The sequence below is a fragment of the Haliotis cracherodii genome, unplaced genomic scaffold (genome assembly GCF_022045235.1).
Source record: "Haliotis cracherodii isolate W230 unplaced genomic scaffold, xgHalCrac1.p SCAF_23, whole genome shotgun sequence".
Taxonomy (NCBI): Eukaryota; Metazoa; Mollusca; class Gastropoda; order Lepetellida; family Haliotidae; genus Haliotis; species Haliotis cracherodii.
The window spans coordinates 5,669,454-5,694,074 of record NW_027266279.1 but is presented as its reverse complement, the minus strand read 5'-3'; the positions used below and the strand labels follow the sequence as shown (position 1 = coordinate 5,694,074).

The following is a 24,621-nucleotide window of genomic DNA, read 5'->3' as shown; positions in this document are numbered from 1 at the left end:
TATCGTGTCGGCCATTTGACGTCTTGTACTTGATATAAATGTATTACGACGCGCTGTCATTGTGACTTGACTTACTGAGGTAGTTCTTTACAGACCTTTCTCATCCAATGGTGTTATTATTTGAACACACGTGTTGCGTAAGATGTTTCTGAAGAGCAAGTTGTGCATCCATACGCCCATGTCACCTCTCTTTTTGAGGAACTATTTTACTCCGCGATATAGCTGGTTGTTGTATGGCTGTCAGTGTAAACATGAAGTCACACGTACTGAATAAAATTGTGTGTAGATCTTTGCCTACATCCTTTGAGGTAAGAAATTATAAGAATTGACTTTCACTTTGTGTGAGTTCATTGGAATATGAACCTGCATAGAGTGAGGGCGAAAAACATTGTATGGTACAGTTTGGCTCTCACTCTTTAAAGGTTCATACTCCAATGAACTCACACAAAGTGAAGGTCAATTCTTAAGTAACAGTTTAAAGCATATGTAAATCCACCGCTTTGACCAGAAATTTATCACGGTGTGCCAGCTGATGTTGGAGGAAAGCCCAAAGGGATGATGGTCCACGTTGACCTTAATAATAACCATTTAAGAAATCCACATGTGTGTTTTTGCTAAACCTAGAAACACAATCAAGGCGATTCGGGAAGAATGGAAATGTGAAGTAGATTTTAGACGTTTTCTACCTTAGAGAAACCAACGGGCACACCGTATCTGACTGACAAACCTTGAAACATGATCAGGGCGTATACCTCGTTCCCCAAGCTCTGTATACCACGTGTAATCGAGTTACCAGCCTATCAGGAGGAGACAACTCTCATGTGATGTGAAGCGACAAATTACCTGGATATGCATGTAAGCAGGTGAGGTGATATTGGGCTTAACGTCGCGTTCAAGATTAATACACTTTTACAACGATCTGCATGCAAGTGTGTGTGTGTGTGTGTGTGTGTGAGGGTGTGTGTGAGTGAGTGAGTGAGTGTGTGTGTGTGTGTGTGTGTGTGTGTGTGTGTGTGTGTGTGTGTGTGTGTGTGTGTGAGAGAGAGTGTGTGTGTGTGTGTGTGTGTCTAAGTGTGTAGCTGTTTGTACAAATACGGACTGATGTCAGTGTTACAGTGTAAGCTGACTGAGATACCATGACGCAGTTAAACATGCATACCCATCGCAGACATAGTCTACTGACTCCGAGCCGAGCAGTTTTGACATTACAACCACCCAGAGTTGAGTTTGCAAGTGACCACCCCGGTGGTGTTGTGGATAGGGCATCTACCCAGAAAGTGGTAGGTCCGTGGTTCGATCCCTGACCGCAAAACGCCAAAGTTTTAAGGTGGTACTTGATGTCACCCTGCCTTGCGCTTGGCACTAAGGAGTTAAAATCACGACTTGCCAGTTCGGAGTCAGTATACTGTGTCTGAATGGGGTATTTGAGTTCAACTACCGCATGGTTTTTCAATGGGCTCACACCATAAAACCGGCATAAGCCTGTGCGAGTACAAGCAGCCACATACACGTGGATGCACGTCACAATAAACATCTTGAACGCGGCGATAAACCCTATTTCATCTCATCTAACCGTTTGCAAATTGCGTTTATGTTTTTTTATTGGTAATAACACGGTTCTCTTCTTCAAAGTGACCATGAGCTTTGCGATTCTCAAGAGTGCAAGTTAAAACCACTCTTATATAATAACTACGTGTGTCAAAGTAAATTAAGCATTGTCGTTCAAAGTAAAGACGTAATTACATGCCTATCTTACCTTATCTTAATTTAATATCATAAATTGTGCGTCAATTTATATGAATTTATATGAAGAATTAACACGCTATGTGTCTCTTCGTTCTCAGAGCGGCGATGTTTATGTGCTCTGGAAAAAAAAATCGATTGAAAGGAATGTTTGAAAATGTTTTGTTTCCTAATCTGATATTTCGTCCACACACTCTGTGTCGTTACATTTATTTACCGCCACAAGGGTTGTTTAATTCAGCCTTATTTGCTCCAGCCGGCACCAGTTGTGTAAACATGATATATTATGCGGAGAGATCCAAACATCTAAGTGTAATACAGGTGGAACACGCTGCAACGAAGGCTGGACGTCTAGAATTGCCCCCAGTGGATTTCGTCAGGCAATATCATTAAAATCAGATCTTTTACTTCCATGCGATACATCTCTGCGTGAAGATCATAGGACACAGCTACAAGAGGTCGCGTAAGGTGAACTTTCTAGTCAGAGCCAAGGGTTCAAAATCCTCGGTACAAGTGAGCGAAGATTTAGACAAGCATGTCTGAATTCTGTATATCAAAACCGAATGTAATCGGGCAGTTCCGAATTTTAATAAAAGCATAAACATTTGACGCCGCGCTCAAGATTTCTGCACTTAGCGATGCGCATGCACGTGTGTGTGTATTTGGCTGCTTTTACTAGTACGGACTAAAGCCGGTTTGATAATGCTAGATGCTGCAGTTTAACATGGATACTCCACTCAGACACAGTAAACTGACTCCTAGCCAACCATTCCTTGTTTTATCCCCTTAATTCCGAGCGCCAGGCATGATAAGAACAAGTACCACCCTTTAACGTCCATGTATTTTGGTATGACGCGGCCGGGGATCGAGCCACCGACCTTACGCTCTCCGGGCTGACTTCCTTTCCAACAGACCATGGCGACGGGAAAATAGAAAATATACGAGCGCATAAAGCCGCGCTAATCTATTTTCCTGGATATTGTAAACATCGTGTCGTTTCTGAGCTCCATGACATCTTCACCAAAAATTTGGCGTGTATAGAAATGAAGTCAAATCGATTTAGAAAGCGCCCATCTGATTTGCCCAAGAACGACGCATCCTTCAGTTTGATTGGTCGGGTCAAATTTGTCTCAGGATTGACTTGACGCCGTCTTCTATAAGGGGAAATAAGGTATTGACGCAAGCATCGTATCGGAGTTAAAGATCTTATTTGAATGAGATTGATTCGTTGCGTCACAGATATGATGTGTAGAAAGATACAGTATAAGTTGACAACCGACCTCGAGTTATATGGTGTGATGTACACTAGTACTGTGTGTGTGTAAGGCTGTATTCTGATGGTACTATTTTAGCAGACAGCAATGCTGTACAGTTTGAATCGATATAATTTTTAGGGCCATGTTCTCCCAAAATGAAATGATTTGTCACAATATCTTAATCTGCAACTATCTGTGTACCTTTAATATATGTTCGCCAAGTTCTCGATAACAGAATAAATGATGCTGTTTCCCATCTTCGCGTGAAACTGAGTATACCATCTCGTCTGTTGCTGGGGTTGGAGACGTCATTCCGGAGTGTAGTCATGCTGAGAGTAACAGTGAAGACTATCCCCGACTGACACATTCTGTGATAGAACCAGTTCAAGATGTCCATATAAAAACGATCTACACTTTTAACCGTCTGTCTTGGGCGTCTTTACTCACGGGTCGGTGTAAACGTAAAGAGAGGAGTGGTCGTTTTATTGTTCTCTGTAGTTGTATCACCCTGTAAAACAACGCGTCGGGGACAAGGGACCTCTGACTGATGCGGTCTAAGTCGGTTACACTCACCTTGACTGCAGTTATCTCTACATTGTCACATAAAGGTCTAAAAGAACGTCATTGAGATAATTGTCAATACACATGACAGTGTCATACAAGAACACCTTTTACCGATTGTATGATGCCTACATTCTCGTTCTCGTCATTGTTGTGATTCTGGTCCATATTGGGTGAAGGGTGGAGGGGTTGGGGGGGGGGGGGGGGATGGGGGGTTACATTTAGACGATGCAGGACGTTATTTTAGTATTTCGGCGAATTGATATCGTATGTTGTTTTCAGTACTTTTGAATTCACCCTGAAGCCAAGACGTACAGTCTTCATCCTTCGTCCATTACACGACTTTGTTCCCCCGGGTTATATTTCCTCATCGGGGTGTGTTTCCAAATATTTCCCGAGAGTTGTTTTGCTCGACTTGATTTCCTTGTTTTCCATCTTTAATTTCCTGGAGTCGTTGTCCCTGCATTGATAACCTCGGTTTGTTCTCGATGGGTTTCCGTATAGAGAAATCATGAGAATAGCTAATTCCGAAAGAAGCTTCCGGAATCAACAGATTCGAACGATTTCTCCGACTTAAACCATGGTACATAATTTTGCACACTATTATAGTCAGAAATGAGCTGCGAACGAGTTGGCTATGACCAATGGTATATATCCCTGGTTGTAATCTTTACTGTGTTTCCTCGAGTTGGTCTCCTTAACCTATTCTCCTGGAGTTGGCCTCCTAGAAGACTTCTCCTCGAGTTTAGAGAAACAGCAGACAAAACGCATGACCAACTTTCCTCGCCATCAGTACACGTGGCAATACATTTATCCGGCTCCTGAGACATTCATAAGGTGCTGAGAACCTACATTCTGAACCAAACCTCAGTTTCCTCAGCGTACTTTTAACTGCTTAAATCGAATGTCAATCATATCCCTACTCTAGTTTGTTAGTATGTTTACTTGTAACAGATGCTTTGAGATTACATTTTTATTCTATTCTAAGTAATTAATCTTATTTCCAAATGTTAAACGTCAAAATTGACTGAGTGAGTGAGTTTGGTTTTACGCCGCTTTTAGCAATATTCCAGCAATATCACGGCGGTAGACACCAGAAATGGGCTTCACACATAGTACCCATGTCTGGAACCGAACCCGGGTCTTCGGCGTAACGAGCGAACGCTACCCGACCGCCCCTTAAACGCCCAAAGGTCAGCAATATCTCTCAGTTGCCGGTAGTGGAATGCGTGCTGTTGATGTACTGAACAGTGTTCAAGCAGGCGTCGAGAAACAGTATCAATAACCAGGAGTGGTAATTTCATTTTCATTGAAAGACCGAAAGTAGTGACATTCGAAACTTCGAGATTACAAATGTCTCCATTAGAGCACTTAGTGAAACTGTGTGCAGTGTCATGAAGAGACCGACAAATCTAAACCGGTTGTGAATAAGGAATAATATGATGTGGAGACATGAAACTGCGCATGATATTTATATGTATAACTACGCCAAAAACATTACAGCGGGGATTCAAACGTCACTTCACTATAGCGGGGATACAAACGTCTCTTCATTATAGCAGGGACACAAACGTCACTTCATTATAGAGGGGATACAAACGTCACTTCATTATAGCGGGGATACAAACGTCACTTCATTATAGCGGGGACAAAACGTCACTTCATTGTAGCGAGGACACAAACGTCACTTCATTATAGCGGGGATACAAAAGTCACTTCATTATAGAGGGGATACAAACGTCACTTCATTATAGAGAGGAAACAAACGTCACTTCATTATAGCGGGGATACAAACTCATAATGTTATTGTATGTAGCAGATGCATGACCCCATGATAAAGCGGTTCAAGAGAACTGACCTATGAATGCTCAAACCTAATAAAAAATCGCATTGCCGCTTGACCAACGTGCTCCAAGAGACAGCAGTCAATAAATGGGTCGGCTGCATGCAGACAGTGGACGATTTTTCGCCAGAATTGTCCTAACCTTCCCGTGCAATACAATGCGCTGCGCTTGGTCTCTAAACGAAGATTGTAAGGTTTTATTGCCATGGGCAGAAAAAAAAATCATTTAAAACTAATATTTTAAAATCCTGGTTAATTCATTTCTCTTCTTCATCTAATGCGTTAAAACCCAGTGGAAGTCTTCATTGCATGCATGGAACCCTTTGAAACAGCCTTACAATTTCTAATTGTACCTGGGTTTTGTGACAGTGTGTGGTATGTAGTGTTAAAACACGACGTGTATTAACTTTGGTTGTCATAAAATAGAGACTGCTCGAATCTAGCGATGGACAGCACATGTTGATTTTCTAACGACATTTACACTCATTGATTATTTTTTTATGTCATGTTTTCCGTTCGTTGGTCACATTGGGAGTACTAAATGCTTCATACCTTAGAATTTACCGCCTCGAACGATCCATTGAGAGATAAAGGTGCAAGATTTATTTCTTCGCTGCTGACATCTCCTTTCGCCGATCTCAGACTGAAGGTATTTACATTGTGAGCGGAATCGTACTGAATCAATGTTTCATTTCCTTTGGGTATACTCAACAGTAGATGTCTTTCGGGAGAAACTGTTACTAGATAAGGGGCCAACCATTAATATACTGTTGGGGAGGGTGGTAAGGTTTTTAATTTTATAAAATTTGTTCCATAAAATGATGAAAAAACTTATTTGGGCCTCTATTTCTTTTGCTATGTTGAATATGATATACTGTGAGAAAACGTTTTTGGCTTCCATCAGAGTCTAATAACCTATTTATTAACGCAAGGACCGACATAGATTTATTTAATTTAATTCAATTAAACTAAAATCCCCAAGTACATTCAGGCGACTTGCATTTAGTAATTGTAAAATATCCCGAATTAACGTAGAGTTTCAGTTATATCATAGCGAAAGTCTGAAGTGATGCATGACGATTAATGTTAAGCCCAGAAGCCCATTGTGCCGCCAGCTCCAGGGTCGTAATGGGATAAGCTAGGATTCGAACCCGCAACCAGTGGATCCTGGCAGCTAACCATGCGCAACGGTTATTGATTATCCATGACCCCTTAATCAACCAAGATATTCCCTAACTTAGAACACAAACAAGGGAACAGTTGACGGTTGCCCTTAACACGCTGTCCTGGTAGTCTGGGACCATGCTGTATGAAACACGCATAATCATAAACCCTGCTCACGTGAAAGCTCACCAGTGCTTCCCCATCGCCGAACTCAGCTTGGAACAACCAGAAAATAAACAATATTATCAGTCATCATATTCCACGCTTAACTCAAGGTAGCAATAAATAGACTGTCATCATTTCTCTTGCCAAGGCTGATATAACCACAGACACCTAAACCTCTGATATATTAATTATTACGCAGCAGTTGTAGCATCGGCGCCCGGAGAGGGCCGAATGGAAAAGACGAAGATACACGATCTCTCTTTACAGTGCTCGGGCAAAATCGATAAGGAATGACAGTTGTCACGTGGCGGGTCGTTACCTGAAGCCTCGGATGCGAACGTTTAGTACTGGTAGAACGAGAAGTGAGATACGTAGCTTCGAACTTGTCATACTTGTGAGACTTAATTCTAGTTTACCTTGCACTATGGATATCAGAAGCGTTGTCGCATCCGCAGCCCTTGACGGGTAAGTCTCAAATACCTTATATGTTTTATGAGCACTGTCTAACGTCGTATCATACTCAGAGGCATTGAATAGGAGACATCAATCTGGTCTTATGTATTTCCAATATTTTGCAGTCTTCGGTTGTATTGCTTGATAAATACGAAAATGTTGACGTGATAGTTCACGCCAGATGCTTCTGCTTCGGTGAATGTAAATACCAGTTGTCCCAAAAAGAGGGTGAGAGGAGATTTTGACATGGTAGAATTGAGTTGCAACAAGTGGTGTTACACGGCCAACACGGGACAGACCCATCAGATTCAGCTAGTGATAACATATTTTATTCAATAAATCTCAGCATTGTTTAATGAAAGAAAACTTTCTTACATTCATACCGAATAATTTCACGAGTCCTCATTTATTGTCGTTAATTTGTTTATAGTTTGGAGTATTTTATTTATCTGTTCAGAATACAGATACCATGGCTATGTTTGCAAACCCAATCTGCAATCTTTCCTTTTAAAGTACTGTATATGTTATTTGCCATGATAAGCAGTACGTCACTATGCGAGACATTTATCAACTTGAAACATTAATACATTAACCAGTTGTATTTTGCATCGTGTTCAAGGATTACGTAGCTTGTTTTCTGTTAGATGTACTTCATATTATCACAGACTGCAAAGAACACATCTTTAACAAAAAACCTGCTTCGTTATACAATCTTCCCACCCGCCTTTTTTGCGACAAAACTATCATTTGATACAAGGCCGTATGTTGAGGACAGAATATTGATTTCTACCAACGCCGGGTGTTCGCGGTAAAGAAGGACTAATTCACCCGTTTCGCGAAGACGTGGCGTCAACTCGACAGTAGATATGAATATGATTTGGTCTCGCGTCAAATTTTGTGTTTTGTTCATGCGACAGAGATATAAGCACGATTAGCTCTTAGGCTTTGACGTTTTGATTGTCATTGAGGTACAGTATCGGATAATTACAGCGATTATTGTCCCAGGGGAAAGTAATTCCACAAGCTCCAAACGTTGACATAATGACCGTTTCTTTCATGCACATGATTAAACGTCGTGAACACAAATCTGATTTTCCTCGGCAACAAAAGCAGCACCATCATCGTGGCGGAGAAATAACTCGGATCATGATGAGAACAGCTGATTAGCAGCGTTCAAGTTATATGAGCACCATGTTTGAAATTATTTCAAGGAATACTCTCCCCGTGTCAATACTGTAACATGCTGGAAATGTTCAATGGAGGATTGACATATAGAATTAATATAGGGGGTATAATTTATCAAATGAGTTTCGCCCTTATTAACCTTGAAGTTCAATATTCCCGCAAGCACATAATTATCCATTCCTCTCACTAGCGGAATTTTACACAAGTGTGTATGCAATTGGAGACCATTTTGAAACACAATACGGTCTTGAAATATTTCTTTACACGAGGAGGAGGAGGAGGAGGGGGAGGAGGAGGAGGAGGAGGTGTGAACGCGTTTAATGGTGTTATGTTTAACATGTTAACACCAATTACTGTTAAACCGAATCACAATAGGAACTCAAGCAATTGTGTGATCATGGAGCTGGCACAAGTACACGTTTTGTTTGTTGTTCAACGCCGCGCTAAGCAATGTCTGAGCCATGTGAATGCTGTCTGTAAATGATCTAATCTGGACAAGGCAATTCAGCGATTGACATCATGCGCATCGATCCACACAATTTGGTTGCAATTACATGCAATCAACCAAGTCACCGAGACTGACCTCCCGTTCGCCTCTTACGACTCGCATATGTTGCTGGGGACCAATATTGTTACCCGGAATCCCCATGAGTTAATAATAGGTATACCATCATCATCATTTGTTGTAGTTGTTAAAGCCGCTTTTAACAGTATTCTAGTTATATCACGGCTTGTCAGCTTAATGTGGGAGAAAAGCCCAAAGTGATGCGGGTCCACGACGTTTACCACTTCGGTGAAACCCATAATCACGGGTAAAGTGCTGACAAATTTGGAAACATATTCTGGGCGAACCGGGATTCGACCCCACAAACATAGATTTCTGGTGTGCCTAAGGGATGCAACTCTGCACAGTGAATCGCGGCGCTTTCTATGACAGGGCCACCCGTGCCCCCTCGTAGTAGTGAGTGTGAGACATGGGTAAATATTATTATTATTATTATTATTTAAAAAATCGAGTTGTCCGGGGTTCGAGACATTAGGGAAATTTTGTGCTTAATTTGGATACTTAGGACTCCCAAATGAGCAATGGCGGTGCCAGTTGGAGTTACAGTGATTTCCCGTGGGATCTGCATGGTTGATTGCACCGTGAAAAGTGGCTTCTAATGACAGGCTTTGCTTTGTCTGGACGGAAATTGCGGGCCGCCGTGATATGGCTGGACTATTGCTGATTACGGCAAACAACAACTATTGAACAAACTAACACTGTGGCAGTTGGAGAGGCAGAGGTATTATCAGAATGTACTTTGAAAGTAGTAGCAGTAGAAGAAGTGGTAGCACCGTTGTTGTAACAGTTGTAAACCATTTTAGGATTGAATATGTTGAATATGTTAGACGTAACCTCAACTCGTGTAATGAATATACGTCTTCGTTTGCTAAATTCCATCTGTCACATCGGACTCTCGTGAGCGAGTCTGGTATGGGCAAACCATCGGGAAAGCTACAACATATAGTCAGCCAGAACTGGTAGTTATTGGCCCAGAAGCTCGTGAGAAGTATCCCTGCTAAACAGCGACATCTTATTGGGCGAGCACTATAAAACCGGCATTGGTCCGGGCTGGTGCAAGGAGTGAGTGAGTGAGTGAGTGCTTTTAGCAATATTCCAGCCATATCACGGCGGGGGACACCAGAAATGGGCTTCACACGTTGTACCCATGTCGGGAATCGAACCCGGGTCTTCGGCGTGACGAGCGAACGCTTTAACCACTAGGCTACCCGACCGCCCCTGGTGCAAGAAGACAAACACAGCAGCACACACCCATTTCACCTCACCTCGCCTCACCTGCTTCAATTCCTTTGTGTTCCTTGCTAGATAATCCACAAAAATCAGTATTCTGATAGTTTAATGGAACAGTCTGACCGAGACGAGGAACTTCAAACTTCACAACGAGGGCCACGAGAGGACCGCAATGAGTGACGGGTGACCGAGAGCATGACATGGTGCTGTGAAATCCAGAAACAGCCCTAATGGCGTGTGGCTGGGCTGACATATGTGCTCCTAAAAGCGTATATGTTGTCAATAATATGTTGGTGAATAATATATGAGAGAGTCAATTGCTAATGGACTACATCACGTGATGTACACCAACTGTGTCTCATGTCTGTCAACTTGATTTCGTTTACACGTGAACGCTCTTACACATCACACATGGTTGTCAGTGTCGCAGTTAATGGTCGATGACGCATTCTGCAAGTGATGTTCAGCTGTTTATTTCATTCTAAATGTGCAACATTAAATTTTCTGGGTTGCAAATATTCATCGGCATCGTATGTGAAATAGTCTTGTTGACAGACGTGAAGCCTTTTCATACAGGTTCAATACGGATCAGATAGTGAGTTGTGTGTGAGTGAGTGAGTGTGGTTTAACGCCGCTTTTAGTAATATTCCAGCAATATCACGGCGGGGGACACCAGAAATGGGCTTCACACATTGTACCCATGTCGGGAATCTGACCCAGGTCTTCGGCGTGACGAGCAAACGCTTTAACCACAACGCAACCCGACCGCCCCATGGATCAGATAGTCCCTTAAAAGGACTAAATACCTAAGAGTCCATTCTAACGCATTGATCACGGGAATCGAAGCAGCACTTCTATCCCTATATTTGGAGAGAAAGGCGGACCGTTCAAATACCTTGAGGTCTGGATGATCACTTGTGGTGCCGTATGCTAAAAGTATTGCATGAGTTCTTGGGCCACAAACAGTTAATTGAGATGGTTTACAAGGGAAAGACATGTTATGTCCACATAAGACCTGGTTAACTCTCGACAACCTTGTAACATAGGCTTTTACCTTATGCCTCTTTTGGTCGGTACATATTTGATTGAAAATTTAATGATGGCTTGTTGGCTGAAGCTTGGCTGATAGCAAAGTTCTTAAAGCTGATGGAGTAATGCTTTCCTCATATGGTGTTTCGAATGAAGACTTTTTCGATTTATAGAAAGCGTATTTATTTCGTTTCCCACTGGGGGTCACGGGTGGCCCAGTCGTCTATATCGCCGCGATTCGCTGTGCAGAGCTGCGTCCCTTGGGGACGCCAGAAACCTATGATTGTGGGTTCGAATTCCGGTTCGCCCCGATTATGTTTCTAGGTTTGTCAGCACCATAACCGTGCTCGTTTGTTTCGCCCAAGTGGTAACCTGCATCACTTCGGGCTTTCCTCCCACATTAAGCTGACACGCCGTGATATAACTGTAATACAGTTAAAAACGGTTTTAAACCCAACTCGCTCAATCACTCTTTTCCTACTGCACGCACATACTGTCTCATTATGGAAAGACAGAAACGAATCAAAGGACCACAATGTTCTGCAATGCATGTAATAACTAATTATAACCCTTGCTGCGCGCCGCCAGGGTTCAAGGTCATCCTGAAGCTTTCACTCAAGGTTTCGTTCAAATATCTGTAGTTATGTTAAATAACTCCTAAACAGTGTCCTCCGCCTCTCCGTGGTGACTGCTTCGGTGGCCTAGCGGATAGAGCGCCTGCCCGCAGCGCCATCCCTGAAGACGTTTACATATGGTATTTGTTGTTATCCTGTCCGGTGCTCGGGATTATGGAGATACAACAAGGACTTGTCGGTTCGGAGTCAGTATACTGTGTATCAGTGGTGTGTCCATCTTGACGTCATGTCGGGTAACTCAGCATTACACCAGCTACATACTAAACTAGGTGGTTGTAATGTCAGACACCATGTATATGTACAGAGACGCGTAATCCGAGAAAGAATTACACTGTGAAATAATGGTTTACGTCGTGTTTAGATAATTTCACTTATAAGCGATTTGCATGCATGCAAGTGTATGTCTGGCTGCTTGAACTAGTCCGGACTGACGCCAGTGTTTTAGTGCAGCCATACCGAATATTAACTTGGATACCACAATCAGACACAGTATACCGACTCTGAGCTGACTAGACACAGACACATTTTGCTGACTTTGAGCCGGTCAGTACTTGCTTTAGCCCCTTTATAACGAGCGCCAGGCAAGGTAACAACTGCGGTTACAGGTACCATATGTAAACGTCTTTTGGCATGCCGCGATCAGGGAATCGAACCACCGAACGTCCGCTCTACGGACAGATCCACAAAACCACGGAGGTGGGGTCCGAGGAAGGCAATGAAAAGTATGAGAATTTAGAATCATATGCCTTGCTCACGATCTTTCTACGTTTGCTTGTCGTCGTGGTTTTGCGGGTTATGGAAGGGTGAATCAATATTTAATCCTTCTTACGCAACTATTAACGTTCCTTGTGTTTGAAATAGATGGTGACTCACTCACACTGAAGGACACTTCCAGAAGGGCGGATCCAGCATTTTTGAAAATTGAAAGAGTGGGTGGGTGGGGTGTGTGGAAGGGTGGGGTGTGTGGAAGGGTGGGGGGATTCAACGGAACGACGTGCAATGACATGCCAAGATATGACTGACATACTTTTCAACGCAGCGTAAAGGCTCACTCACTCATAAACCTACTGAAATACATATCGTAACTTAGTGTTTACACGATTACGTGACGTATAAAGGCACAACGTAAATGAGAACAAGAAGAGAGTACAATTGACACTTGTTTTACATATTTGACATTGATACCAAAAGAGTAGTTCCTCTTCGAATTTTCTATTTAAGGGGGTTGTTCAAAGTAGAACTGTTTGTCTGCGGAAATGTGTACTTTTCACGACCTTAAGCCTAAAGTCATGCCATCTCAGGTAGTTTGCTCGAGACATACAGTGGCGCCGACTGCTGTTTCTGAAAGAACATTTACTTCAGGCGAATCCAAGTCTATGAGGATTTATCCGCGATTATCCGATTTAAATGCGGCTTTTATGAGATGTCCGGTCACACTGACATCTAGAATACTAAACGTGTGGTAATGTGAGGGGATCATAGAAAAAACAGGTTCTGTAAGACAGAACGTCATTGTATCACCATGCAACCTTGCATTATTAAATTATTAAATCTATACACATAAAAACATATTATTCTATATTCGGCGTCGCAGCAAATACTCTGTCTTTGTCTTCATAGCAAATTTATTGATTGAAAAGAATCGGGGGACAAAAACAAGGGGGTGGGCCTCTGCACCCCTGCTCCCACGGGCCTGAGCTGCGTGTGGCCACTTACACTTTGGAGCAGGTGCGTGGTGCTGGCAGGTTAAAGTCACCCAAACGGATTCAAGACGAACCTCTGAGGGACACGTCGCCGCCCTAATGACATGCAGTTACGAAATGAAATTCTGACTGGGTCTGGAAGCTGTTTTCAACGAAAGCTTCAAGACAGCACATCATCCCTTTACAGGACACGGGAGACAGATGAGAGTGACCAGGGCCGTATGGCACCTTAATGATTGAACACCTTTACTTGAATTACACTGACCGACGAGGATGTGCCTGCGTCCTTCATGGCGCCTGGATCAATCACGGAACCGAACATGCTGGATATGCTGGAGGCTATTTGTGATGGGGATGGGGTCAAACCTGAGCTGTGCACGAGGAACAGCACGCGGATGAGTCTGGCACCAAGATAGGATCCTTAATAATTTCGCTGTGACCTTTTTACCGGCACAATTGAGTGGTAGTGCCAATGGGCAATGGCATTAATGGCCGACTGACTTTTTGATGAAACGTTTAGCTAATTTTAATCGCTGGCGAGGATCATTGCAGGAACCCCAGAAGCATGTGTAAAGCATGTGGTTGGAATAATGTTGAAAGTTGAGTAAAACAACAGTGATTCTCACAAGATTATTGCACATGGTACAGCGACGTGCATGCCCTTGGTCGGACTTATGTCGGGTTGATGATAATAGTTTTAACTCACGGGGTTACAAAGCAATGTGAGTACCGACGTGAATTCACGCGTGCGTGTCTGCTTCTACGTGTTCGAACTTTCTCCCGGTTTCATGGTGTTAGCCCATTGAGATGCCATGCCGCAATTAAACATGAATACCCCACTCGGACACATTGATCCCCGAACTGGGCAGTCCTTTATTCTGCCCCTAATGCCAAGCGTCAGGAACAAGTACCACCTTTAACGTTTTATTGTATGATGCGACCAGGGGATCTCCGCACAGACTGTTCGATGTGATAATTTTTGCGATGATCTATATTTTGGTGTGTTTCATAATGTTTCATAAAGTGTCCCGACCACGTACGGCAATCTCACATATTAATCATGCACATATTGCATGTAATTGGGATTGTACAAAAACGTAAAATGACTTCTTCAAGTAATGCTATGTGACATTCTCATAGAAACGCAATCTTCTAAGAACATTAAATGTCATTGCATAGAAAACGAATGATATGAAGATTCAAGGTATGTTACAGGTGATTATTAATATATCTCAAATATAACGTACAGCTCAAGGAGGATAGGAGGAGGGGATGCTGCGCATGCTGGATCTTTGTATTGAGACTTGATACTTTTACAGCAATACAAATCAGAAGTGAAGGTATGCCGGTGACAGACCTGATGCAGCTGGGATTCGAATTGATCCTGACATTTGAGGGTGATGTCAGAGAAAACCAGATTAACTTGAGAGAATGCTCTGTTTACCGTTATATGGTTCTGTCGCGGTTGCAGCCTTCATTTACATACACTCAGAGGAGGGGGTATTATTAACTTTCAGCGATATTTCGGACGAATATTTCTGTCCATCCGCTGGTCATCTAATGGTGACGTCAGCAGCACATCCTCCACCTTACTTTTTCTTATCATCGATTGTGGAGAAGGCACTTTATTGACACGAAGTGTGACTGGTGCTGCAGACGTAATGCCCACGGGATGTGACTTGGGCTGTGGATGTAAGGGCCACGGTATGTGACTGGGGCTGGAGATGTAAGGGCCACGGGGTGTGACTTGGGCTGCGGATGTAAGGGCCACGGGGTGTGACTGGTGCTGCGGACGTAAGGGCCACGGGGTGTGACTGGTGATGCGGACGTAAGGGCCACGGGAGGTGACTGGTGCTGCGGATGTAAGGGCCACGGGGTGTTACTTGGGCTGTGGATGTAAGGGTCGGGGTGTGTGACTGGTGCTGCGGACGTAAGGGCCACGGGAGGTGACTGGTGCTGCGGATGTAAGGGGAACAGGGTGTTACTTGGGCTGTGCATGTAAGGGTCGGGGTGTGTGACTGGTGCTGCAGACGTGAGGGCCACGGGAGGTGACTGGTGCTGCGGATGTAAGGGGAACGTGGGTGTTACTTGGGCTGTGCATGTAAGGGTTGCGGGGTGTGACTGGTGCTGTAGACGTGAGGGCAACGTGGTGTGACTGGTGATGCGGACGTTAGGGCCACGGGGTGTGACTTGGATTGCAGACGTAAGGGTCACGGGGTGTGACTGGGGCTGAAGATGTAAGGGCCACGGGGTGTGACTTGGGCTGCGGACGTAAGCGCCACGGGGTGTGACTGGTGCTGCGGACATAAGAGCCACGGGGTGTGACTGGGAATGAAGATGTAAGGGCCACGGGATGTGACTGGTGCTGTGGACGTAAGGGCCACGGGGTGCGACTGCGGCTGAAGATGTAAGGGTCACGGGGTGTGACTGGTGATGCGGACGTAAGGGCCACGGGGATCTGACTGGTGATACGGACGTTAGGGCCACGGGGTTTGACTTGGGCTGCGGATGTAAGGGCCACGGGGTGTGACTGGTGCTGTTGACGTAAGGGCCACAGGGTGTGACTCGTGCTGTGGACGTAAGGGCCACGGGGTGTGACTGGTGATGCGGACATAAGGGCCACGGATTGTGATTGGTGCTGTGGACGTAATGGCCACAGGGTGTGACTGGTGCTGCGGACGTAAGGGCCACGGGGTGTGAGTGGTGATGCGGACGTAAGGGCCACGGGGTGTGACTGGTACTGCGGACGTAAGGGCCACAGGGTGTGGCTTGGGCTGTGGACGTAAGGGCCACGGGGTGTGACTGGTGATGCGGACGTAAGGGCCACGGGAGGTGACTGGTGCTGCGGATGTAAGGGGAACAGGGTGTTACTTGGGCTGTGGATGTAAGGGTCACGGGTGTGACTGATGCTGCGGACGTAAGGGCCGCGGGAGGTGACTGGTGCTGCGGACGTAAGGGCCACGGGGTATGACTTGGGCTGCGGACGTAAGGGCCACGGGAGGTGACTGGTGCTGCGAATGTAAGGGGAACAAGGTGTTACTTGGGCTGTGCATGTGAGGGTCGCGGGGTGTGACTGGTGCTGTAGGCGTAAGGGCAACGGGGTGTGACTGGTGATGCGGACGTTAGGGCCACGGGGTGTGACTTGGGCTGCGGACGTAAGGGTCACGGGGTGTGACTGGTGATGCGGACGTAAGGGCCACGGGGATCTGACTGGTGATACGGACGTTAGGGCCACGGGGTTTGAATTGGGCTGCGGATGTAAGGGCCACGGGGTGTGACTGGTGCTGGGGACGTTAGGGCCCTGGGGTGTGACTGGTGCTGTGGACGAAAGGGCCACGGGGTGTGAATGGTGCTGCGGATGTAAGGGCCATGCGGTGTGACTGGTGATGCGGACATAACGGCCACGGGCTGTGACTGGTGCTGCGGACGTAAGGGCCACGGGGTATGACTTGGGCTGCGGACGTAAGGGCCATGGGGTGTGACTGGGGCTGCGGACGTAATGGTCACGCGGTGTGACTGGGGCTGAAGATGTAAGGGCCACGGGGTGTGACTTGGGCTGCGGACGTAAGGGCCACGGGGTATGACTGGTGCTGCAGACGTAAGGGCCACGGGGTGTGACAGGGGCTGCAGACGTAAGGGCCACGGGGTGTGACAGGGGCTGCGGACGTAAGGGCCACGGGGTGTGACTGGGAATAAAGATGTAAGGGCCACGGGATGTGATGGCGCTGCGGATGTAAGGGCCACGGGGTGTGACTGGTGATGCGGACATAAGGGCCACAGGCTGTGACTGGTGCTGCGGACGTAAGGGCCACGGGGTATGACATGGGCTGCGGATGTAAGGGCCATGGGGTGTGACTTGGGCTGCGGACGTAAGGGTCACGGGGTGTGACTGGGGCTGAAGATGTAAGGGCCACGGGGTGTGACTTTGGCTGCGGATGTAAGGGCCACGGGGTGTGACTGGTGCTGCGGACGTAAGGGCCATGGGGTGTGACTGGGGCTGCAGGCGTAAGGGCCACGGGGTGTGACTGGGAATGAAGATGTAAGGGCCACGGGATGTGATGGTGCTGCGGACGTAAGGGCCATGGGGTGTGACTTCGGCTGAAGATGTAAGGGCCATGGGGTGTGACTGGTGCTGTGGACGTAAGGGCCACGGGATGTGACTGGTGATGCAGACGTAAGGGCCACGGGGTGTGACTGGGAATGAAGATGTAAGGGCCACTGGATGTGATGGTGCTGTGGACGTAAGGGCCACGGGGTGTGACTGCGGCTGAAGATGTAAGGACCACAGGGGTATGACTGGTGCTGCAGACTTAAGGGCCACAGGGTGTGACTGATGATGCGGACATAAGGGCCACTGATTGTGATTGGTGCTGTGGACGTAATGGCCACGGGGTGTGACTGGTGATGCGGACGTAAGGGCCACGGGGTGTGATTGGTGATGCGGACGTAAGGGCCACAGGGTGTGACTGGTACTGCGGACGTAAGGGCCACAGGGTGTGACTTTGGCTGTGGACGTAAGGGCCACGGGGTATGACTGGTGCTGTGGACGTACGGGCCACGGGGTGTGACCGGTGCTGTGGACGTAAGGGCCACGGGGTGTGACTGGTGCTGTGGACGTAAGGGCCACGGGGTGTGACTATGGCTGCGGACGTAAGACCCACGGGGTGTGACTGGGGCTGAAGTTGTAAAGACCACAGGTTGTAACTGGGGCTGCGGATGTAAGGGCTACAGGGTTTGGGTAGGAATGCGGTTGGTCACGGTGATTGGCTGTTGACTGTGGGCTACAAGGTCGGGACGACAGGGCTGGGCCGATGAGCCGTATCGCAGGTGTATGGTCGACGGGGGTTGTGCTTCGCATTTGGAGTTAATTATGAAAAAGGGGCCTGTTGTAGCTGAAACATAAATGGATGAAGGATTTGTCTTCAAATGTTTTCTGGACCTATCTGTATCCACGTAAAAGCAAGAATATATCACGCCAGCTGCTGGCAGAGTCTTTGAGCAGGGTTGACTATTTCACTTTCAGCGGCATTCAGTGAACACGTCCCATCCTCTTGTATTGATCCATAATATTCAGGTTATGACGCAGTATTGATACATTATTGATATTAAGCTACTGATCCATGGTTCAAAATATCAGATTCAGGTTAGTCTGAGAAACATGTCAATTCTTGATGTTAAGGTCTGGAGAAAGGCGAAACTTAAAGTAATGGAGTGACTGGATCTCATGTTACTCCTGTTGTGAGTCCTTGCACTGGCTCCAGGTTGAGGCTAGAATATACTTTAAGATCTTGTGTATGGCCCATCCCTGATACTATAGACCATTGCCTTCATATCTGATAGATATTGTACTGATGTACCACCCTGTTCGAAGATTCGGATATACTGAGAAGTACTTTCAAATTAAAGCCTTTTCTTATTCTGCATCAACGTTATGGACGTTTTTACATCAGGAATTCTTTCTTCTTTCCTTCATGCTTTCAAACTTGAAAGTAGTAGTAGTAGTAATAGTAGTAGTAGTAGTAGTAGTAGTAGTAGTAGTAGTAGTAGTATACAGAATAGAATTAAGTAAATGCAACAAAGAGGGTTTGGGTGGCAGTCAGGCTGATTAGGCTCATCAGCTCAGCGCCCTCGTCCCTCCTCCACAAGCAGCCCAGACAGTGAATGTGACTTCTCCCAGGAAGTGCCGCCAAGTCGAACCAACCAAGAACGTTTCGGAGAATGTGAAGGCTCCCCAATACTGCAGCCTTCAGAAGGGCTGTATACCTGGCAGCAAACCCGCGTACTCTCCAAATGTCAGTGCATCCATTCCGACTGCAGCGTGGTATCTCAGTGGGTTAGAAGAAAACGACATCAGTCCGGACTATATGCAACCATGCATACATGCATCCATGTCACTATATGACTTATATGGGTTATCCATAGAGTGAATGACTCGATGCATTTTATCCACGTTAAACATATTGTGTCATCTGATAAGGTAATAAAATGATATGCTCTTTGGGTTTGTGCTGGTAATGGGTTATCCATAGAGTGAATGACTCGATGCATTTTATCCACGTAAAACATATTGTGTGCTCTTTGGGTTTGTGCTGGGAGCGTTTTCAAACAAGCATTTTTTTCCAGAAGAAAATCTTAGGTTCCTTTCACAGATATAAGTTGAGTGTTTAGAAACAGTGACCTAAAAGAATACCCTGTCTGTAACAAAAATCCCAGGAATTCATCAAAAGAACTCGATTTGCTAGAGACTGTTAGTTCCATAACCCGGGGATAAATCCACGGTGAAATGTTTCCGGACACTCATCACGGGATCTGAAGGTACTGAAAGACATGTTATCTAATCTGTCTTGACTGAACGCATCGTTTCTAGCAATGTGACAGACGTGAAAGATCCTTTTGTCATAAAAGATGACAATATCCAAATCAATATTATGAAGTAATAAAGAGCGCGGTCTTTGAAATACCCCCCATTTCTGTGTCAAGGCAACCTGACCTTCGTCGTGAAGCCGTTGTAAGTAACACAGCTATTTGATATTCCAACAAATAATTTCCACAAAGCACATTAAGTGTTTCTTGATTTTCACGGTTGCTGCTAAATAATTTATAAATCCGATTTAACAAAACATTTTTGCAGACAACGTCAGTGTCAGACTTCCTCAATTTGACTGAAGGTAATAACATTATCGGGGGGTTAATTAAGAACTACAATTGCTCTCATGAATTTGGTAGCCTTGCGTGTAAAGTTATTATTGTTTGAATTATGCTCGCCTTGGCGAAAGCAGTGTGTGTTCCAGTTCAGCTGAAAACGGCTGTGGTCAAATAGCGACATTCTTATAGTAACACGCCTGAAACCTTAGTTGTAATTAAGGGCATAATTTGGGTGCCTCCAAAGTAAAGTGTTGATGAACGCTATATGTGGGGTTTCAAGAAGAACCCTTTTAATCATGATGTTGCTGATGCTGAAAGGTATATGTTGTACAGACGTGGAACATGTACACTTGAGAGGGTTGCGCTCCTTAGGCGTGCCAGAATCCTCTGATCATTAGTTCGATTTCACTTTTCGCCAAGATTAATGATTCCTAGTTTGTGAACACAATGTCCTTGTAATTTCACCAAGGGGAAATATACTACTCGACATTTGCTAAGGAACAAAAAAGTCATCTTCAGTCAAAGGTGTCGTCTGTGACACAGACATACGTTTATTACTTTGGCACGAACAGCCAAACCCTAAAGCTTCCACACAGCGAACTGCAACACATCAGACAACTATATCCTGATATTAATATTACTGAGTAGACATTAGAATCTTGAAACAATGTTTCGCCACGTCAAGAACGCCCATCGATGTGTGAGATAGTGTTTAAAGTCGCGTTCAAGATTCCTTCACTCATATATCACTGCATGCACGTGTGTGTGTGTGTGTGTGTGTGTGTGTGTGTGTGTGTGTGTGTGTGTGTGTGTGTGTGTGTGTGTGTGTGTGAGTATACTACTAAGAGCCGGCCAGTCATTGACTAATCTCCTTAATGCCGAGCACCAGGCAGGGTAATAGTAGGTATATCTTTTAACGTCTTTTGGTATGATTGGTTGGTTTGTTGTTTAACGCCGCACTCAGCAATATTTCAGCTATATGATTGCGGTCGGTAAATAATCGAGTCTGGACCAGACAATCCAGTGATTGATATCATGAGCATCCATCCACGCAATTGGTACACGATGACATGCATCAACCAAGTCAGCGAGTCTGACCACCCGATCCCGTTAGTCGCCTTTTACGACAAGCATAGTCGCCTTTTACGGCAAGCATGGGTTGCTGAAGACCTGTTCTACCCCGGACCTTCACGGGATCGAACCGCCGACTTTCTGGGGAGGTCGCACTATCCACTACACCACAGTGACAGAGTTTGTGACAGAGTTTGTGACAGATTGTAATGGTGATAAGTATTTCATGTCTATTGATTGTGTGTGTTTTCTTTGTGCTTTCGATAGTGTGATACGAGGGTTTTCTTAACAGTGCAGTTATATCGTGATGAGGGAGGGCGTCTTATATTAGACGTTGACCAATTTGGTGAAACCCGTGAGTACGGGTATGGTGCTGACAAACCAGGAAACATTATCTATAATGATCTGGCGAATCTTAGAAATGGACCCATAGGTTTCTGGAAACGCCTGAGTGACGCGACTCTGTTCAGCGAATTGCGGTGCCGTAGACGGCGTGGCCACCCGTGAACCCTAATATATGGCGCCGTTAGTGGGGAAGCCTTGTGGTGAAAACGTTGGATTGGCACACAGAACATCAGTGATCAATTCCCCACAAGGGTAAATGTCTGTAAAGTCGTTCCACTGTTCAACCTCAGCCAACAGGCGGCGGACAACAAATGTGGTATAAATCTGTACCACATCCGCTTATAGATGCGCATGCGTAGCGAACTTAATTGCGAATGTAAATATACACGGAGAGGTCGCCACCTCACAATTTTGTTTTGGGGAGATACAAACTACAACAAACCGCTGTGATTTTAACTTGGGCGAGAGGTATTTCATTTCACAATCTTCACGTAGTCCACTGTTTGCTTTCATTCGATACCAAAGACCAATGCATGCTGCGTGCAGTGTCGTCCTATTGGCCCTGATGAAAGCGACCATCACACGTCTACTCGGGTGGGTAGTCAGTACTCCGCCGATTCACTAGTCACACTCCGACGACACTAGCTGTTCGGTCCGATGAAAGCAGTTGCAAATTTATTACCATTGCCTAATTATGAGAAGATAAAACATACGTTTCTAAACATATTTTAAGCAATATTGATGCGAGGATCTATTTAGGAAAGATAAAATAAAACTATTTTATATCTGGTGAACTCTAGCTGCAGTTAATATTTGAAGTTATTAAATTTGCACTTTAACTGACAACTTGATTGCATTTTTCTTCGTTATTATGTCGGACATGCTCAGAAATGGTTCTGGTGTATGCTTACCTTTCATATGAGTAATACTGCTTCAAAATGTCCAACGGTTTAAGCCTAAAGCTCTGTTAATGAACTGGTTCAACAACCCACCATCTACGACTTGGTCTTGTCTGCTCCAAAAATACTCCGCCGAAAAGTGGTATCCGCCGAGGCAGTAATAGGTTGATGAGAATGTCTTCAGCAACCTAAGTTTGTCGTTAGAGGCTAACAGGCTCGCTGACTTGGTTAATCTATGTCATCGTATCCCACTTGCTTAGGTCGATAATCATAAAGACATCACTGGATTGCCTGGTCCAGACTCGATTATTTACAGACCGCCTTCATACAGCTGGAATAGTACTCAGTGCGGCGTTACACAACAAACCTACCAAACAAACATGCTTCTGAAATGGTATATGCTGCTTTAAATGGAATAAATAAATTCCACTCACAATTTCTGCGCTATCACGGAATCAAGTAAAGCTTTATTTTGCGTGTTTAACAACCTATTAGCAAAGTAAACGTTGAACGGTTGGTATGGACTTCCTTTATGTGTACACTTCGCGATCAATGGATCATGTCTTCAACTGCTTTCCTCAACACTAAAGACAATTGTATTCAAAATAACTGCTGTCTTTAATACTTCCTTCATGCTAAAGTTGATTTTAACTATCATCCACTTCAGAAAAAACAGGTGTGTGTAGTTTTTGAAATCTTAATCGATATGAATAATATAGATATGAATATGGACCATCGTGTACATATGGTATCGAAGTCCGCTATGTTTGGTCAACAAAATGGTACCAACTGGCCATATAAGCAACACAAATCCTCGTATCAATTTCTGACCAGATAATTTTTATGTGAGAAGAGGATGCTGACACCAATGGTGATATGATCCTGTTAATGACCCTATCCGGGATTCTTCGATTTTCACACGTTTTTAAGACCTTCTTGATTGTCTTGTACACTAAGGAAGAATAATTAGTGTGCCGCAGACTGTGACATCAACACCAGACGTCAAAATTGGCCGTCACACGTTTCCGGCATGCTGACAACCTTCCGCTAATCAGACGCAAACGAAGCATGGACACAAGTCTTCATGGATTTTGTTTGTCAGTGTGGACGTATTGGTGAACTTGGAACAGGAAGCGTATTTCTTAGGAAGCTTCCGTATAGACTAATAGGCGTTCAGGTGAATAGACTCTTACCACAGCTGAGGAAGATATAGCCACTATGCACTGTAAACCATGAAACTAATAAATGCGAATCCTTCCTTTGAACTTTGAAAACTAATCAGCAAACGATGACACCATGACAGTTGACTTGGAATTTCATGATTATAGTGAAGGCATTTGGAGAGAATGTCATCACTAAATGAACTTCAACTTCTTGCCATGTTATCTAACTTCCATGAAATCAAAAGCAGGAAATTTCAAATAAGGCACATTCAAACGAGCATGTTCAGGCCACCGATGAACATTGTACATATTCCAAGTGTGGTTTTATTGGTAAGCACAGTCCTTTGAACGTACAAAAGCTCTGCATATATTCATTGACGTGGGTTAGATGAACAATTAAGTTTATCAATTTGCTTCGTTTGTCGATGGTACAACAAACACTCATGCAAATAAATATAAGTCGTAGTGAAGTGCGTGGTACCAGTGTGCACCCTGTCTTTCTCAAAATTCTGGAACCGCCAGTTATGTAATCCTGGAAGGGACATTGTCTCGTTGTCGCCCTCATAGAAACGTCACATCGGACAATGCGACATTTGACAAGTGTGGCAATTTAAGGACATAGCTACGTTGTCACCCTCATAGAAACGTCACATCGGACCATGCGACATTTGACAATTGTCGCAATTAAAGGACACAAAAAGCCAAACGACAAAGTGAACACAGCGTCACAATTTTGACAACGTCATGTGTTTTGCACAACTGTCGTATAGTCGAGATGTCGAGTTCAGGTTAATTTTATCAACTCCACAACGTTCTTTCTAGAATTGCATACTGAGCTCAACCTAAGTTAAGCAAGTGTAATGCGTCTCTTCACAAACTATTGCAGTCATCCCTTGCTCTTGCACCTGTCATCGTGTTGCTTCAGCATTCAGCGTGGAGCCCTTTTCTTTGTCGTTGTTTAAGATT

General features: G+C 44.8%; 2 protein-coding genes across 2 annotated transcripts in view; one reads left to right on the top strand and one right to left on the bottom strand.

Moving 5' to 3' along the window:
- The window catches only part of LOC139471962 (proline-rich protein 36-like), a 32,734-nt gene extending 13,396 nt beyond the window's left edge, over nucleotides 1-19,338 (bottom strand). The window contains exons 1-4 of the mRNA XM_071254471.1: nucleotides 19,296-19,338; nucleotides 15,996-18,140; nucleotides 15,202-15,829; nucleotides 13,798-13,933 (exon numbers count right to left, since the gene is read on the bottom strand). Of these exons, the coding sequence (XP_071110572.1) occupies nucleotides 13,798-13,933; nucleotides 15,202-15,829; nucleotides 15,996-18,140; nucleotides 19,296-19,338 (2,952 nt within the window). The remainder of the gene's footprint in view (nucleotides 1-13,797; nucleotides 13,934-15,201; nucleotides 15,830-15,995; nucleotides 18,141-19,295) is intronic.
- LOC139471675 (cholecystokinin receptor type A-like) overlaps nucleotides 7,139-24,621 on the top strand; it is an 81,471-nt gene continuing 63,988 nt past the window's right edge. The window contains exon 1 of the mRNA XM_071254122.1: nucleotides 7,139-7,197. The gene's annotated coding sequence lies outside the window, so the exon portion shown is untranslated. The remainder of the gene's footprint in view (nucleotides 7,198-24,621) is intronic.